The sequence below is a fragment of the Myotis yumanensis genome, unplaced genomic scaffold (genome assembly GCF_028538775.1).
Source record: "Myotis yumanensis isolate MYYU_CA2020_CCGP unplaced genomic scaffold, mMyoYum1.0.hap1 SCAF_1, whole genome shotgun sequence".
Lineage (NCBI taxonomy): Eukaryota > Metazoa > Chordata > Mammalia > Chiroptera > Vespertilionidae > Myotis > Myotis yumanensis.
In genome coordinates, this window is record NW_027223752.1 from 186,412,262 (window position 1) to 186,431,012 (window position 18,751).

Consider the following 18,751-nt stretch of genomic DNA (forward strand, 5'->3'; position numbering starts at 1 on the left):
CTGAGGGCTGAGGAGACAGCCCACGAGCACGGCGCCTCGCTGAAAATTTGCCATAAACAGAGTTGCGCAGCTGATGGGCTGCGCGGCGGGCAGGGCACTGTTGGTTACTAACCAGCCCCCAAATAAGGTAGGTATCCTCTAAAAGGCACTAATGGAGCACCTACTGTGTGTCTAATTAAGAGCTGAGCGGCTGCCTTCTATCCTTTCACAGGCCCAAAGAGCCCTACGAACCTGCAGACACCGGGAGTTCTGATTCTCATCTCGGATCTGGCCTTGAACTTGTGTCGAGGTATTTTAAATTCTTCAACATGGTGGCCTGTCTGTGGCCTCAAAAGTAAAAAAAAAAAGGGGGGGGGTTTAAAACGGAAAGGTAATTTTCTTGTGAGCCGCTCAACAGGCTCCCTGTCCCAGGAGCCTCAAACTCCTCAAACCACCCCTCACCCGCACCCCGCCCTCCGCCCCCCGCCCCGGGTCCAGGCTGCGGACCGCCGGCCCAGCGGAGCCAGGGCGGCGGAGCCAGGGCGCCGGGGCCGAGGGGGCGCCTTTCTCTTTAAGAGCCCCAAGGGCGACCGTGATTGGCTGTAGCTATGCAGGTCTTTCCTCCGAGAGCTGCCTCCCCCGCCGCCCTCCGCGCGCGCCTGCCTCCCCCCAGCCCCCGCGCGCCCCCTCCCGCCCCAGCGCGCCCCTCTTCCTCGCAGCCGAGTTCAGCCCCGGCAGCGGCATGGGGGAGGCGCCAGCAACAGATGCCAGGCTCCCAGGTTTGCATCCTTAGGCCACGCTGAGCGCCCGGAGAAGAGAGAAGGGAACCGGAGAAGGTCCGGGAAGGCGGGGACGGGAGGTGTGGAGATCCCCCCTATCAGGCAGGAGCCCCCGCCCCCACCGGAGAGGTCCCCGCCCGCAGAGCTCTGCTGCCGGCAGCCCTGTCGCCGGCGCCCACCTCTCTCCAGCCATGCCGGGCCGGGCCGCCGATCGGGGCCACGTCCCCTTCTGCAGCGCCGCGGAGGAAAGCCGCGCGGGGGTCGAGGACTCGGAGGGCGGCGGCGGTCAGGAGAGGCCGGGCGCACGCGAGCAGCGGCAGGACATCGTTTGGCGGAACGTCGTCCTGATGAGCCTGCTCCACTTGGCCGCTGTGTACTCCCTGGTGCTGATCCCCAAAGCCAAGCCGCTCACCCTGCTCTGGGGTAAGTCCCGCGGACGCCCCCTGCGCCCCGCGGACGGTGGCGAGGCCGCGCCGGAGCGCGCGGAGTCGCGGGTCTGCTGTCCGCGGTGCGGAGCCCCCTCCGCTCTCCTCTCGCCGGCCCCGGGCGCCCCAGCCCCCTTGGCCTGCAGTTGCTCTCCCTTCGGGACGGGCAGGTCTTTCTGCCCAGATATTTTCAACTTCTGCCTCCCCTGCGGTCTGCTCGAGTGGGCGCATTGGTCCGCTCTCCTTCGGGGACCCAGAGTCCTGCGGCGCTGCCGCTATGCGCGGAGAGGCGCGCGAGGAGAGACGCTGGGCACCCCCCGAACTCCGCTTTGAGCACTGGAGGACTGGCGGCCCGAAGGTGTCGCCCGAGCGGGTCCCAGGGGCTCTCCTATCTGCCGCCTTTCGGCTCCTCAGTGTCCTCTGCGGGCCACGGACCTTGGGGCCGAGTTAAGGACCAGAAAGGAAGTGGAGGGGGGGGGGGGGTGGAGAGACCTGACCCAGGGACAGTCTCGATTTCGCGCACGAGATGGAAGAAACCAGCCTTCTTCCTCGCCCCTGCAAGGCCCCTCTTCCCTGCCTCCTCCGTGATCTCCTATGCCCATTGCGCTTCTGTGGCCCCAGAAGTTTCTTGGTGAACACAAGGAGCTCACGTTGAGAGAGCTCTGCCCCCAGTACTAAGCTCGGGTTGTGGCCACGGAACCTCTCTGATCCGTGCGGGCAGGGCTATTCCCATACCTGTGGCTCTCCCGCCACCCTCCTTCCTAGCACCTGCCGGCTGCAGCAGCGAGGGAGCTCAGGAGTCGACCCCCCCCCCCCCCCCCCCCCGTTCAACTCCTCCCCCTTCTCTCCGCCCCAGGGCCTCTCTGCTTGCCCTATGTGATTCCAGTCGCTGACCTATGAACCACCTGAAAGACCTCCCCAGTCCCAACTGGTTTTGGCCTCCATCACCATCCCGGCAGTAGCTAGGGCTAAAGGCGCAGGCATTGACATCCTGGGCCGAGACACAGACCAAGTACTTCAAGGAGCTCTTCCAGCGTCGTTTTGAGATCATCAGGGAACAGGGCCAGGAGAAATAACAACCTTTTATTTCCAGAGGGGAAGAGGAAGGAAGAAGTAAGACCTTTTTCTGCCAGCTTCAGTGCTAGGTTGATAATGATTTCCTTGAAATCCTGCAGACCCTGCTCTTGTAGACCTTGGGTACCTCTTAGGGGGTGTGGCTGAGGCGGGATGCAGAGTCGAAAAATTGTGAGAGGGGCATAGGTCTTTGAGAATCATGAAAACTTAAAGTCCCCTAAAGCTTTGGGTAACCCCCGCTCAGCCCTCCCCCACTTAATGCAGCTCCTCACTTCTGTGTTCTTTTCGCCAGGGTCTTTGTTTTGCTTTGGTTTAATTTTGGTCTGTCTTCCGTCTTATCTCAAAATGACTAAATTGTAAGATGTCCAGCCGTTAATTGGTGAACACATTTATACCCTGCCAGCCAAAGCCTTTAGTGCCCCAGAGCCTCCATGGTGCTCTTCCCTCCCCCTCCAGGGGCAGTACTGTTGGACTTCAGGGCCCATTTGCCTGGGGGAGGGAGGGTTGGGGCTTAGCCTAATAGCTGATGTGTCAGAGAGAGCTCGGGGAGACGTGAGCACTTAAAATATTATCTTACATGTCTGAGGCTCCACAGGGCCACCGGCTCCACTCCCTGCAGCCACTGAACCCCAGTGACTCTGGCATTCCACCAGGAGCCACAAGGCTAAGGCCTCCTCTTCAGGTTTGCTAAGTTATCTCTGCCCTGTCTTGGCTGCTCTCTGTGGTGAAGGCAGAATCTTTGTTTTGAAAGACCTCGGCCAGAGGACCCCATCCCTTGGCCCCAAATTCCTCCAGCTTCCTGGGAGAAGTCAACACGCTGAAGGAATCTGGTTTCCTCCTTGTGGGGATGTAGCCAAATCCCATCCTTGTACCTCCTTGCATAGTCTTCTGCCTTAGCCACTTTTCATCAGCTCCATTCTCTCTCTTTTTAAAAAAGTGTTTTTATATTGATTTCAGAGAGAGGAAGGGAGAGGAGAGAGAAACATCAATAATGAGAGAGACTCATTGATCAGCTGCCTCCTGTATGCTCCCCACTGGGGATTGAGCCTGCAACCCAGGCTGGTGCCCTGATGGGGAATCGAACTGTGACCTCCTGGTTCATAGGTCAATGCTCAACCACTGAACCACACTGCCCTGGCTCCATTCTCTTAATTTGATTAACTCCCTACCTGTGCTTCAGTGCATCCTTTCAAAAAGAAAGAAAGAAAAAATAAAAATAGCAGGCAGTGGTGGATGTTATAGTTTCTAGTTTCAAAATTGTGACTTAGGAACATTCCAAACAAATGAATCTTATCTGATGGATATCTTGTGAGGGAAGAAATGAGGGACAAAGACCTGCTAAGATGGGTTGTGCTGTGGCTAGGATATTTAGGGCAACTGGAAGGCCAGGGGCACCATCCACTCAAGGTTATTTTCAGAGAAAGCTCTGTTTCCTTGACCCACAAACCCCTCCCCTCCCTGGATTCTCTTTCACCCCCTCCCTCACTGGCTCTATCTAGCTTTAGAGCTGAATTCCTGCACCAGTAGGCTGTTTATCCACTTCAGGGACCTCAGTTGTTGAGGAAATAGGCTTAGCCCATCCACTGCTTGCCGCCTCCCCAACCCAGGTGAGGTTGCCCTGGAAACAGGCATCCATGCAGTGCATCCAGCAGAGGATGTTAGGTGCGCAGTGTGCGGAGAGTAATTTGCATGGTGGTAAATGTCATCCATGAGAGATCCATCAAGTCGTTCAGTCCAACCTCCTCCAGTGCCTAACCCCCACCTTTTCATGGCTGTTCTTGGGGCTAGAGCAGGTTATTTTCCTTATCGTCGCAGTGTTCTGGGTGGGCAAGCTTAGAACGGAATGCTCTTGGTGCCCACAGGTCCTGAAGGGTGAGTTATGAGTTTCAAGAACAGAATGCAAACTTCAGTTGGAGGAAAATTTTAACCTGAAGGCTTGAGCTCACAGAAGTGCCTGCTTTGAGGGTTTGGGCCCAAGGAGCGGCTAGTACGTGCTCTGAATCCCAAGAGGAGTAGAACCAGGGGAGTAAGGAGCAGCCATCATGGTATCAAAATAGAATTCCTGGGACTCCTTCCCAGGGAGGTTTGCCCCGACTTGTGTCCAGGCCTCCCGATTCTTGGTTTCCAGAAATGTCAGGGACTTTTCTGCTTTCCCTGGAAATGTCACCCACGTCCTGATCAGGGGTAAAGGCAGTGTCTCATGGTGACCTCATGGGTTTTGTCCCTTCACAGGACAACTTCAGTGACAGTACCAGGCATGCAAAACAGTGATTTGCTCCCTTCTTTCATCCTGCCCAGGGCAAACATGGCCATTTCTAAGCAAATAAAGGATTCTTTGGCATCCCTGGTGCTGGAGCAGCTGGCCAATCGTGAGTGGGATTCAGCCTATGGGGAGGAAGCTGAGAGGTAGCAGGAATTAACAAAGCAGCCTGGGGCCAGGGAGGTCAGGAGAGGCTGGGGTTTGGAAAGTGCTGGTTGATCAGTCATATTCTGGCCAATACTGAGAGTTGCCCAAAGATGAACTGTCTTGTGCCAGGCATTGGGTGACCGGCATCCACCACCTGGGAGGGTCCTGATGTCTGCTGGGTTGTTGTACTTTTTCTATCAAGTCCCTAAGGTTGTTAAGGAGACCAAGAATGTGTGGTCATGGACTGTAGGGAGCGGCTATAGGGTTAAGCCTTGGACTGACCTTTTGGCAAAGCCACAAACAAGTTGCAGCTGAGAGGGCACAGCCCTCTTAGCATAATTAAGCTTGACCTTATGATGCTCCCTAGATCCTTCCTGGGTAGCTAATGGGCTGTGGGAGGTGCAGCAAGTGCTGCCAAAACAAGTGAAACTCACAAGAACACTGTAACTATGGTGACCACTACCTTGTTTACCTCTGGCTTTAAAGTAAAGGCTCAGCTTGCTGTGTGGATCTCTCTCTCTGTGGCCTTAGCCAGGCACAGGAAGAGCCATCTAGACCAGTGATGGGGAACCTTTTGAACTCGGCGTGTCAGCATTTTGAAAAACCCTAACTTAACTCTGGTGCCGTGTCACATATAGAAATCTTTTGATATTTGCAACCATAGTAAAACAAAGACTTATATTTTTGATATTTATTTTATATATTTAAATGCCATTTAACAAAGAAAAATCAACCAAAAAAATGAGTTCGCGTGTCATAGGTTCGCCATCACTGATCTAGACCCAGTTTATTCTCTCTGTCTGTCTTTTCTTAAATCCTTCGCAGCCCCCCCCCCCCTCAGGCTCACCAAACCCTTGGCTGAGCTGGCCGACCACGATGGACGTCTGTCTTGCCTCCAGATTTTTAGAGTGAGAAAGGCTCGAGAGAGAGAGAGAGACAGATCTGAATGTGAATTCCTCTCTCCTACTTAACTTACCAGCTTCATCGCCTTGGAGTGATGAATGGCTTTAAACCTCAGCTTTCTCATCTATAAAATGGGTATATTAACACTACTTGCTCACAAAGTGGTAAGAATTAAATTAGATAATATATGACAGCAATACAATCATAGTAGGGGACTTTAATACCCCATTGACATCATTGGATAAATCTTCTAAACAAAAAAGTCAACAAGGAAACAGCAATCCTAACTGACTCACTAGATCAAATGGAACTAATTGACATCTTCAGAACATTTCACCCCAAACCTATAGAATATACATTCTTCTCAAGTACACATTGGACATTGTCAAAGATAAACCACATGTTAGGACATAGACTAAGTCTCTACAAGTTCAAGAGGATTGAAATCATAAATTAGATAATATATATAAATTACTTAGCACAGTGCCTGGCCCTTGGTTGGTGTATAGTAATTGTCAGCTGCCATTATTATTATTGGACCTAATATTGGCTGTGTTTCTTTAGTGGAAGGGAAAAGGGTCTTTTGTGTTTTTCTTTGGGGACTGTTGCAGTAGAGACAGGGCCAAATCATTTTTCTAAACCTTTTAGGATCTCAGTTTTGACCCCCTCTCCCCCGTCTCCTTGAGTCCTCTTTAAAATTTTTTTTAAATGCTCAATTAAACTACTGAAAAATGTAAATGAATATTCCTTTTAAACCCTGTAATTGTCAGCCCATTGTTGTTGCCACTTTTGCACTTTTAATAAATGGTTAAGCACTAAAAGCCTTACCCAAGGCTGGAGGGCAGCAAAACCTACAGAATAGAGTGTGCTTCTGCTGGCTTTATCGTCCCAACATGCATAAATATAGGTTGAGGTTAATATTATCAGCTCACTGTTTTTCTAAAAGTGGTCAAGGTCACTGCACACTACGCTGTGATCATGAAGTGAGAAACAGTGCAGCAGAGTAGAAACCGGAGCTGGAATCCCGGCATGGCCAGTTAGTTCAACTTCATACATGTCCCTTTCCAGTTTGTCCGCCTCAGTATTCTCGTCTGAGAAGTGGGGACAGCAATATTGAGTGAAAGTAGTTTTAAGAACAGGCATATACTAAAGGGTCTGCCAGAGAGCAGACACTCGATGCTCTGAGGCCTCGGCTGTGAAGCCTGCGCTGACCTCACTGGCTGGCTGAGACGGCAGCACTTGTGGCTCAAATGGAAGGCACAGCCCTTAAGCCCAGATATTTGATGATAACGCCTTAGTTCTCACCTTACCTAGTTGTGTGTGTTGTATAAAATTGTAGTAATTGCTTGGAAAAGCCATGGATGGATTTACAAAAAGACACAGCCATGGTGGTTTCTTTAAGGTTTTACAAAAGACAGCATCATCTTTGGGTGGCATTATTTTTGTTCAGCATTTATTTTTATTTTTTTAATCCTCACCCGAGGATATGTTTCCATTGGCTTTTTTTTTTTTTTTTTTTTGAGAGGGAGAGAGAGAGAGAGAGAGAGAGAGAGAGAAAGAGAGAGAGAGAAAGACATTGATGTGAGAGAGAAACATCTTTTGGTTACCCCACACCCTTGCCCAGTACGCACCCCAACTGAGGATTGAACCTGCACCTTTTTGGTACACGGGAGGACACTCAAACGAACTGAGCCACCTGGCCAAGGCGCTGAGCATTTATTTGGACATTCTGTAGTCTCTGGCATGCAGTCCATGTGTCCCTTTGCTGAGACGTGTCATGTTTCTATGGAAGTGCCACAGCCCTGGGACTAAGAGTATGGGCTTTGGAGTCAGAGGGTCTGAGTTCCAAGCCCAGCACCCCAAATTCAGCCTTCAGCAGAAAACTCTCCCTCCTTAGCCTCAGTGCCCCCGACTGCACTATGAGGACAATAACAGTACAGCCAGCAGCTGGAGGGAAATGAAATAATCCAGAAAAGAAGTTGGTCAGGATGCCGGCAAGAGTCTGTTAGCTTTCGCGTCTCAGTCACGCGTGCCCTCAGTGCTCCTGTCCTGCCTTCTCGCATTTGTCTCATCCTCTGAAGGCTGATGTTTGCTCCAGGTTGCCCCCTGGTCATCAGAAAGCCCTGGCCAGGGCTAACAGCAGTTTGTCTCTGGTTTATTTCTCCTGGAAATGGATTGGTGGCCACAACAACAGCTGTCCTCCCCCATAAATGCCTGTTGTTTGTTCATTTTGTATGTGAACAGGCAGCCACATTCATTCATTCACAATTCATTCATTTCTTCCATTCCAATGATTGTCAAAAGTGGCTGCACAGCAGTATCGCTTGGGGAGCCTTTAAACTTTTAGGAAGCCTTGGTCTGATCGGGATGTACTGAATTGGAGTCTCTAGGAATGAAGTTCTGGCTTTTTTTTTTTTTTAAAGTCATTTAGGTATTTCTGATGTACAGCTGGGTAAGAATCATGATTTGATTTTTTTGCTCAATAATATTTATTACTCACCCATTACCTGCTGGGCACTGGCACCATCCCTGACTTCGTGGCACTCGGGCCAGCTAGAGAGACAGACAGGTGCATAGGTGGTAACTGCCGAGGCAGCATTGGTTACACAGCACCAGCTCGGGGCTGGGAGGCTCCCGAGGAGGAGGTAGCCATTGAGCCGGGCAGGAGGCCCTTGGCTGGCTGGCCCCAGGTTGTGGGAGAGGTGGCATTGTAGCCACAGGGAACAGCATGAGCAGAGCTCCTGAGGGGAGAGAGACAGACAGGGAGGTTCAAGGACTGATGGTTCGGCAAGTCTGCGGTGACCAGAGCCAGGAGGATTCAGTGGGGCCAGCAGGACAGGGAGGAGGTCAGGCTGTGGACAGGCTGCCCTTCAGCCTCTGCCTGACTCTCGCCTCCTCCCCTCAGCCCTCCCACACACCACCGATTTCTGCTATGGTAGAATGGCCTGGAGCCAGATTTCTAGACCAGACACTCGAGGGATGAGTGAGCCTGAAGTTTTTCAGGGAAGACCTTGGGGCATATACATTGGAGCTGGGCCCCTCAGGCTGCCTGCAGCTGAGGTGAGGGTAGGAATACTGTGTCAGCTGGGCATTTGATGCCACAGACTCAGGTTCTGTCCCGGGTCTAAAATAGTAAAATGCCCCAAAGGGTATAACAGTACCCGAATACCACACCCAGCGTGCCCCCCTTCTGGTCCCCTTCTTCCTCTGTTCTTGACTCTTTCCTGTGTTTCTAAAAGGTGTGTGTGTGTGTGTGTGTGTGTGGAGGGGGGTTGGGTGCTCTCACTTCATTTCCTTCCTTGAACCTGAGTTTGAGAAGCTGGTTCTCACTAACCCACATTTCAGGGACGGTCAGTTCTGCTCCCCGTTTCCACAGTTGTTGGGGTTACTACAGGGTCTGGTGCTTAGTAGGAAAGGTTGGAGGGCTGTGTGGGTCAGGCAGGCTGTGGTCCGGGGACCAGCAGCATCAGCGCCATCTGGGAGCTCTTTAGAAGTAAAGACTCTCAGACCCCATCCCGGACCTTCTGAATCAGAACCTGAGTTTAGTAAGACCTCCAGGTGATTCATCCACATGCTAAAGTTAGAGACGCTCCCCAGCCCGCTGCCCAGCCACAGGCTGACCATTCAGAGACGCTGGATGTGAGTGGGATTGGTCAACTCGTCCTGTTTCCCTTCATGGCCGCCTCCCTCCCCTCCATCTCCCCTCTGATTCCCTCCGACCCTCTGCCTCCTTGTAGCGTGTTTAGAACATGTCGGGATCTGCTTCTCTTGCCAACCAAAGGCTATTGCTAAAATCTTTCAGCTGGAGCAGCAATGTTTAATTCATGGGCTAGAAAATTAATTTTGTTCTCATAAATAGAGCTGGGGGAAAATAACAGAGAGGCTCTGTGCATGGCCCTGGGGAATTCAGCCTGTTTAACAGATGAACTGGCAAAGGTGAGGAGGCCTGGGGGAGGGCCACCTTCCACAGAATTGTGAATCGAATTGTGTCAGTTAGGATGCTTTCGGCTGCATGTAGCACAGAACTCACCTTCAGATGGCTTCATTGATGGGGACATTTTCTAATGTCACTGATAAGACGGACGGAGGCTGGCCACTTCGGGGATGACTCAGTGTCACCAGAGAGCAGGTTTTATGTCTGCCATGGTGCCCTTGTTGAATTTAGTTTCCCCCATAGTTATCAGATGGCTGCCAGAGTTCCAGGCAGCGCTTGGAGTCACTGCAGTGTCATACAGAAGAAGAGGCTGCCCTTTAGTCTCATTTTCTCAGGGAGAAAACAAATCTTTCCTGGTTGCCTCCCAGCTGATGTCTCCTCAGGTCTCACCTGCAGGACTGTGTCCCAAGTCCCTTGTTAAACCAGCTATTGGCAAGGGATTCAGCCTAGTCTGGACTGGCCAGTGAGTTACATTGGGTTGGGGTGATGGTGGTGAAGAGCCAAACAAAACCCAGGCTTTGCTCAAGGAAGAAGAGGGCATGGCTGCTGGGGCAGCCAGCACCTCTGCTCCAGGGGCTTCCTTTGCCCCCTCTCATGACCTTCACTCTTTGGTGTCACCTCCATTCCCTGGAACGACTCTGGTTTCATATATATATTTTCCCATTGATTTTTGAGAGAATGGAAGGGGGGGGAGAGGGAAGAGAGAGAGAGAGAGAGAGAAACATCCACGTGAGAGAGACACCAATTGGTTGCACCCCAACTGGGACCAGTGATCGAACCTGCAACCCAGGTATGTGCCCTTGACTGGGAATCGAACCTGCAACCCTTCAGTGTGTGGGCCGACGCTCTAACCTGGCCAGGGGTCTGGTTTTATATTTTAGTGTACTCTTCCCCTCTATTTGCTACCCCCTATGCTTGTCTCCGATCTTGCTGTCATTACAGCGAGTTGTTAATGTCTGCCTTTTCCACAAAGCTCTGAGCTATTTGATGGCATTGCTGCCTCCCTAGGACCCAGCACACAGCCTCTGCTCAACATACACAGTGTTGGGTGAATGAATGAAGGAATAAATGAATGAGTGAATTTAATAACTGTGTGGCCTTTCTTCCTAAGGCAGCAATTTTCAACCAGTGTGCTGCAACCATTTTTAAAACATGTATTCCTGACTATTTTGTCAGGGCACTGACCTCTTTTCCCTTAGATTGTCAAATAGAAAAATGACATCAGCCAACACAGTAGCCGTCTGGTGTGAATGAATCAAAATTATACTTTTTTTTGTCAGATCAGCAAAATATTTTTTGGTGTGCTGCAGAATTTTAGTAATTAGTTTATGTGTGTCATGAGATGACAAAGGTTGAAAAATCACTGTCCTAAGGGAAGTTTGCGTATTATCTCTTAATGTCAAAAATGTTTTTTCCCCTGGTAGAGAACTTTCCATGTAATGTTGGGGGAAAGATTGGGGAGTGAGAGGCCTCTGTCAATGCCCCAGAAATTGGCATGTCCTTCTGCACCTGTGTCCTCCCGGTGGGTCACCCTGACCCCCAGAGCTCTCTGCTGCTCTTCTGGGTTTTCTTGGGCTGAGGTGGGCTGGGGAGGTGGCTCTGGGCACAGAGAATGGGAAAACGAGTGACTTAGAATGCATTCTCTCCCAAGGTTTTCCATGGCGACACCATTTTCCCAGACTGATAGTTTTCTTGGTGGCTCATTTTCTTCATCTTGCAGGTGACACAGAGCCTCAGTGGTGAAGTCACAGCCAGATTTCTGTTCTCTTGCCTCAAATTCTGCTTTGTGGGGCATTTAAAAGTCCACGTAACTCACTCAGCAAGTACTTTCTATTTGCACAAACAACCTAGAAAGAAGCATTTTACTTAGGAAGTTGCTACCCATGTGATCAGGGAAAGAAAACAATAGCTTTTGGCTAGAGAGTTTGGAAAACTATGTTAACGTGCAGACAGGGGAAAATGTATAGCAGGACTGTAGTGGAGCCATTTGTGGAAAATCCTCAAGTCCAGTATGGCATGTAAAGTGCCCCCTAAGGTCAGTGCTTAAGTGATGTCCCTGTGGGTGGTGGTTGGGTGGCTTTATCAGGAGCTGGTCATCACTCTCCATATTTGTAGGTGACATTGATGTGGTGATTTTCTGAGAGTGAAATTTTCTTGAAATGGGGTGTGTGTGTGTGTGGAGGGGGCGGGGAATCTAATACCAATGGACTTGGAAATGAAGCTAGACAAGAATAGAGTTTAGAACTCAGTTTTAAATTTATTTTCTTCCTATATCACTGCCTGTTATATGAATACCATCATACACTTAAATTTGACTATGTTGGTTTCAGCCTGGTTCCCTGAAGAGACAGTGGCTTACAAATGCAACCTGTGACCCAGTGGGCAAGGTCATCTCCAATAGCATCCTCTTCCTCCTCATTGGAAAGCATTTATTAAGCCAACAACTAGTTCCTGATGGTCCTGAGCCAGGCTCTGTGTAAAAAAACCCAAGACCCAGTCTGTGATGTGCCCTAGTACCGTAACCAACAGTGTTCTCGTGGCATGGGTAGATAAGGGAAACTACTCTTCTTTAAAAGTTCCGTGCGTGAAATTAGAAATGAATTTCTAAAATTTAACTGTTTCATGGAGCATTTTTTCAATCCATTCCTCTAAAAAATATGTCTAATAGAAGCTTTTGCACATGGTTATAATGAAGCTCATCTCTATTCTCAGCCTATGACTCAGTTGAGTGTCCCTGAAAGCATTTGTTTTGCCCTGGAGTCTATAAGCACCGGGAGATATTTATTAGCCAGTGTGAATAATGCCCACATATGTTTCCCCCTTACACCCACCCCGCCTTCCCCGATCGAATCCATTGTGTTTGGATCAGTAGCTCTTGAAAAGTGGGTGAGTCATGAACATTTTTGAACTTTATTCAAATTACTCCAGGGTCTTGACTCCATCTGGCGCTCTGGAGAGAATTAAGTCACTATCCTCTGAGTATAGTATAGACTGGATATGAACCTAACCTTGGCATAGCTCCCATGAGGGTTGGATCAACCGCAGTTATTAGAGCTGATATTCCCTCATGCACCACTTTGCTCTATCAATTGTTAAAATAGCTGGTGCCTTTCAAAATACTCCTGGAATCCCCAACACCCCACGGGCTAAAGGGTCAATCAGCTGCAAGGCTTAAACCTTCATTGGTTCTGATTAGTTTTAATTGGCTGGTGCCCTGTGGGTTGTCAAATATTTTTAATATCACCTCTGCTTATGCATCCTCTTGCTATCATCTGAGCCATATAATCTTTGCTTCTCTCACAATTCTATTCTAATTGAATGAGAACTTTTTTTTTTAATCTATCATTCTGGCTTAAATTTATATACTCGAAACCATACAATGAAAGGTATTAGAGTCTAATCTAAATTCTGAGGTTTTAGGTAACTCATCTGTCCTAATAAAAACTCCTTTTGTGATAGAGGCAATGTGTGTCTGAAAGGTGATTTTAATGTTCTGGTTTATAATTGCCTTTATATGAGATTCCCCCTGAAAGAATTGGTATTAATTTTATCATCAGAAAAAAAAGACACTGTAAAAATAAGATTGTAGTTATTTCCTTTTGGTGTTAGCTGAGAGGACAAGGTGTGGAGCAGGGCACGACAAATTCAGGTGGATCCCTTAGCTCAAACTTCCCGGCCCCTAATGTTGTAAATGGTGTCTAGGCTCACAGGGTCAGCACCACCCAACCCACACCCGAGGCTTGGTACAGGGAGTTGTTTCAGTGGAAGGAAATTTCAAACATACACAAAAGTAAAGATTGTAGTCTGTACTCGCCTACATCCTCTACTCGCCTGGAATTCTTTTTGTTTGTAACTTTTTACTTTGATATATAATTTTAGAAACATAGGACAGTTGTAAGACTAGTATAGGGAACTCCTATATACTCTTCCCAGACTAAACAATTTACATCTGGTCCCATTTGTTTTATTGTATTCTCTACGTGTATGTACACACGTGTATATTATTTTTTTTGAGCTCATTTGAGAATAAGTTGGAGACACCATGGCCTTTTATCTCTAAATATTTCAGTATGTATTTCCTAAGAATAAGAATAGAATCACGTAAAGTTATCAAAACCAGGAATTTAACCTTGATATTATCTGTTCCACAGTGGATAGTCAAATATCATCAGGTATCCTAGTTAAGTCCTTTATAGCTTTTTTTTCAGATTTTTTTTGTTATTGTTTGAAGTATTACAAATAGTAGTACATATGTCTCCTTTTTTTCCACCATTTGACCTTCCCCCAGCCTGTCCTACCCCCCCGGCACATGCCCTCAATCCCCCCCCCCGCCAAGTGTCTTGCGTCCATTAGTTATGCTTTTATGCATGCATACAAGTCCTTCGGTTGATCTCTTACCACCGCGCCCCCCGCCCCCCCCCCCGCCTCTCAATTCTCCCCGGCCTTCCCGCTGTCGTTTGACAGTCTATTCGATGCTTTACTGCCTCGGTGTCTGTTTTTGTTCATCAGTTTATAATGGTCTTTATTATCCATAAATGAGTGAGATCATGTGGTATTTTTCCTTCATCGACTGGCTTATTTCACTTAGCATAATGCTCTCCAGTTCCATCCATGCCGTTGCAAATGGTAAGAGTTCCTTCTTTTTTATAGCAGCATAGTATTCCATCATGTAGATGTACCACAGTTTTCTAATCCATTCATCCGTTGATGGGCACTTAGGCTGTTTCCAGATCTTAGCTATGGTGAATTGTGCTGCTATGAACATAGGGGTGCATATATCCTTTCTAATGGGTGTTTCTGGTTTCTTTATATCCCAAGAAAATATAGCTTTTTTCCTTTTAGATTAGGTTGAAGCACATCCAGACATTGGCATCTGTAAATACCCAAGTGTGGAGTGTCAGTTGGGATCATTCAGAGGGAAGCCTCAGGACCCACCTTTCCCCTGCCTTCAGCTCTTTAGGCTAAACAGCTTTGAGAGGCTGTTTTCAAAAGTGAAAAGGCTCAAACCTGAGAACTCAACTCCGCTGGCCTAGGATCAGTGGTTGGCAAACTGTGGCTCGGCAAACTGCGGCTCTCGAGCCACATGTGGCTCTTTGGCCCCTTGAGTGTGGCTCTTCCACAAAATACCGACTTCTGCGCATGGGCCACGAAGTTTCATTTGCACTGTACGTGCGCGCCTGCACATGGTATTTTGTGTCTTAACTGCAGTTCTGAACAAAACTTTGAAAACAGAATTATTTCATAACTAATTTAGAGGGGAAACTCGATCTCTGCTTGGGTTCAGGAGCAGTGAGAGCATTTCTGGGATGTGCTGTCCCCACCTGGTTGGAGACAGGCTGGCTGAAGACTTAGATGTCTAATTAAATTCCATTTTCCATACATTTGGGGACATGTGCCTGATGTGGGCCAGGTGCTGGGAACACTACCCCCTCTCGCGCACCCACCCCCCCACACCCTCCCGGAAGGACCAGCCCGACAGGAGGAGTAGTGACCATTATTCTCACTCCCTAAACAGATGAGCACCTTTGGTGGTGCTGTCAGTCTGCTGTATAGAGATGTGTTGGGCCCTTTAGATTTGTTTTCTCTAAATGTGGAGGGTGATGACGTCCTGCCTAAGGCCCCTTTCATGTCTGAGGTGAGTGGCTTTACAATCACCTTCATTAGCTGAAGAGCAGACGCTGCTCTGATCAGTCATGGCCCTGCTTCTTGGGTGCCTGGAGACATGCAGCTCTGCTGGCGACAAGGCAGGGGCTAGGGGGCACCCTGGACCAGGCTCCTCTGCCCTGGGAGATAGAGGGCCCTTTGTGAATGTGTCTGACCTCCCACCAGTGATAACGGTGGGAAGACACCTGGCTCTAGGCATGAACTGCCTCCCAGGGACTGCAGAGGGCTGGTCCTAGCTCGCACCCTGTCAGCGTGGCCCTGTGACCTAGGAGGTCTCCATAGAGGGGTAACCACCCACACCTAAGACAGTACTATAAGAGGATATTTCCCTTCTTCCCGCTGTTTGTTCCTTGGAAAGGAGACACGCTTTCCGAGTTCTTTTTCTGTTTAGCTCTGGTGGTTGTCAATCCAGAGCTGGGCTTGCTTAGATCTGAAGCTCCTTCAGCCTTCCTTGTGGGGCCGGAGTGGGGGGCAGTGCTGGGCTTCCTTCCTTCAGCCTTGGGAGAGTGCAAAGAGGAAGGGGCAGGGCCGAGAGCCTTCCAGACACAGCCAGGTGGGAGTCCTCACAGGGAAGAAGAATGCAAAGCACGGGAAGCAGAGCTCCCCTCGCCAGTGCCCAGACTGCCCCGAGGTGGGGCCTGCCCTGAGAAGCAGAGGCCCCCCAGCTGGTGTCTCAGGCCCTGGGGCTGCCCTCCGTCCAAGGGCTGGAGGGACAATTTTGCATCCAGATCCATTTTTGCTGATTAGCTAAAGTGCTAGTCTCCCAAGTTGCTCCCTGGCCAGGGCTATTCCCTAGTGGATGTTAATTGGGTTTATGAAAAAAATACATTTTAAAGTGCAGAAGCAGTTCCCCAGGCACCATGGTGTTGGGTGTTGGTGCCGAATAGGCACACTGGTGTTCTGATCTCTGCTTGGGTTCAGGAGCAGTGAGGGCATTTCTGGGATGTGCTGTCCCCACCTGGTTGGAGACAGGCTGGCTGAAGACTTAAGTGTCTAATTAAATTCCATTTTCCATACATTCGGGGACATGTGCCTGATGTGGGCCAGGTGCTGGGAACACACAGGTGAGCAAGCTATTATTCCTACCAGAAGATGGCCGGTTATAACCCAGTGTGATGAATGTCAGGACAGGAGGAGGCCTGAGGGGCAGGGTGGCTGGAGGAGGGGGCACTGTGATTCTTTTAATTCTACATAACAGTAACCCTATGGAGCAGTTACAGTGCCCTGTGTCTTAACTGCAGTTCTGAACAAAACTTTGAAAACAGAATTATTTCATAACTAATTTAGAGGGGAAACTTGATCCAACAAATTCATTTGGTGGCCAAATCTGACCTAACATAATTCTCCTATTTATTCTGAATATCCACATGAATGTGTGTGATGGATGATGGACCCATTGTGAATATTGCTATAGGGCATGGCACTCTGTTACCTTTCTTTTTTTTAATGTGTGTTTTTTTTTTTTAATCATTTTTATAGATAGAGAAAGGGAGAGAGACATCCATCAGCTGTCTCCTGCTCACCCCCTACCGGGGATTGAGCCTGCAATCCCTGCATGTGCCCTGACCAGGAATCGAACTGGCAACCTTTTCTGTGCACAGGACAACCAAGCAACCAACTGAGCCACACCAGCTGGGCCGACCCTAAGATTTTTTCTTTGTTGTTTTTTTTTTAAACACACACCATATTTTTATTGATTTCAGAGAGGAAGGGACAGGGAGAGAGAGATAGAAACATCAATGCTGAGAGAGAATCATTGATTGGCTGCCTCCTGCACACCCCCTACTGGGGATCAAGCCCACAACCCAGGCATGTGCCCTTGACTGGAATCGAACCCAGGACCTTTCAGTCTGCAGGCCGCTCTATCCACTGAACCAAATCAGCTAGGGCCTGACTCTAAGGTTTTGATGAGGGCTGAGGACTTGTCCTGGTTTCTTCTGCATTATGCATTGGAGGAAGTAGAGTGCAGAGAGGACTCACTCACCCAAGATCACAGAGCAGCCAGGGCTTGTACAAAGGTCCTCTAACTCCTAACCTTCTTAGGTGACTACCTCGAGAAGCACTGCTCCCTACACAGCAGCGATTTGGGTACTAGATGTGTGGACAGCTCTGGAGTGGGGATGGGCTGGGATAGCATTGCCCATGCATGCCCCCCTGGTGGCCGAGATCCACCGTCTTGGTGGACAGGGATAGGGTGTCAATCTCTTCCCTGGGCCTGGGCTCAGCCACCCTCACACTGATGATAGTCAGGTTCAATTTAAGAGGGAGTGATGATTTAGTGTCTCTCTACCTACAAGATCTGTCATCTTGTCCAAAAGCCACCCCCTCGGTCATTTCTCACTGCTCTATTTCCCAATTCTGTATTCTTCTCACATCTTTTTCTCATCACTGACTTCTGGTCTGTGACCCCTCAGGTCTCCCAGACCAGTGAGAAAGATGTGCTTATAAATAATTCTGAAGTTGTGCAGGTTGGAGCCGGGTCAGCCTGTGTGTAGGCAGGATGTAGGTAGCCAACAGTGAGCAGTGATTTGAAGGACACAGGCGTTCAACAGCCCTCAAATTACCTTCTTCAGTTGTCCTAGCATTTACAGCAGGGGTTCTGGGCTGGGGTAGGTGCTTCAAGGGTCACGAGCCCCTGAAATAGATTTTGCATGTGCTGGTATTTTTCCTCCAACGGATTCTCAGTGGAGACTGTCTTTAAAAGGGTTAAGCACTGCTGGCCTGGAAGAAATCACATTAAACATGCCAGCGTTTCCTCAGAGGACAAACAGTAAATGAGTATTCGTTTATATGTTACCATTCATTATCCCTTAGTGCCGTGGTCGGCAAACTGCAGCTCTCGAGCCACATGCGGCTCTTTGGCCCCTTGAGTGTGGCTCTTCCTAAGCCTTAGGAGTACCCTAATTAAGTTAATAACAATGTACCTACCTATATAGTTTAAGTTTAAAAAATTTGGCTCTCAAAAGAAATTTCAATCGTTGTACTGTTGATATTTGTCTCTGTTGACTAATGAGTTTGCCAACCACTGCCTTAGTGTGTCTATAGCCAATATAGTCACTTTCAGGTTTCACTTAATGGATAGGATAATTAAGCTTTGATGGGATGAAGGGAAGATTCAGGAGCTTCTGGATCCAGTAGGCCTTTATGGACCTCCCCCACCCCCCACCCCCGGAATGAGGGATCCCCCTTGGATTGTGGGACAACCCAGTACAACAAAGCAAAAGGTGTTTTTCATCTTTTTACTTAATTTACAATTTTTTCATGGTCTCCTCATCATGAGGGGAGCTATAATGGTACCTCTGAGGACCTTTCCCTGCCTCTGCTTAGCTCTGCTTGTTAATACTGGTGATAAGAATCCTAAGGACCCAGTGTATTAGTATTCTGTTGCTGCTGTAACAAATTGTCACAAAGTTAGTGACTTATCGACAACACAATTTATCATCTTGTGTCTAGATGTCCAGCCCAAGTCTCCCTGGGTTAAAATCAGTGTGGACAGGGCTATATTCCCTTCAGGAGGCTGGAGGGGAGAATTTGTGTTTGTTTTGTTTTTTGTCTTTTTCCAGCTTCTAGAGGCTGCCTACATTCC

General features: G+C 48.9%; 1 protein-coding gene across 1 annotated transcript in view; it reads left to right on the forward strand.

Annotated features, from left to right (window-relative positions):
• The first annotated feature begins 672 nt into the window (after window positions 1–672).
• Window positions 673–18,751, forward strand: part of SCD5 (stearoyl-CoA desaturase 5) — a 146,490-nt gene continuing 128,411 nt past the window's right edge. The window contains exon 1 of the mRNA XM_070393996.1: window positions 673–1,181. Within this exon, the coding sequence (XP_070250097.1) occupies window positions 950–1,181 (232 nt within the window). The 5' untranslated portion in view covers window positions 673–949. The remainder of the gene's footprint in view (window positions 1,182–18,751) is intronic.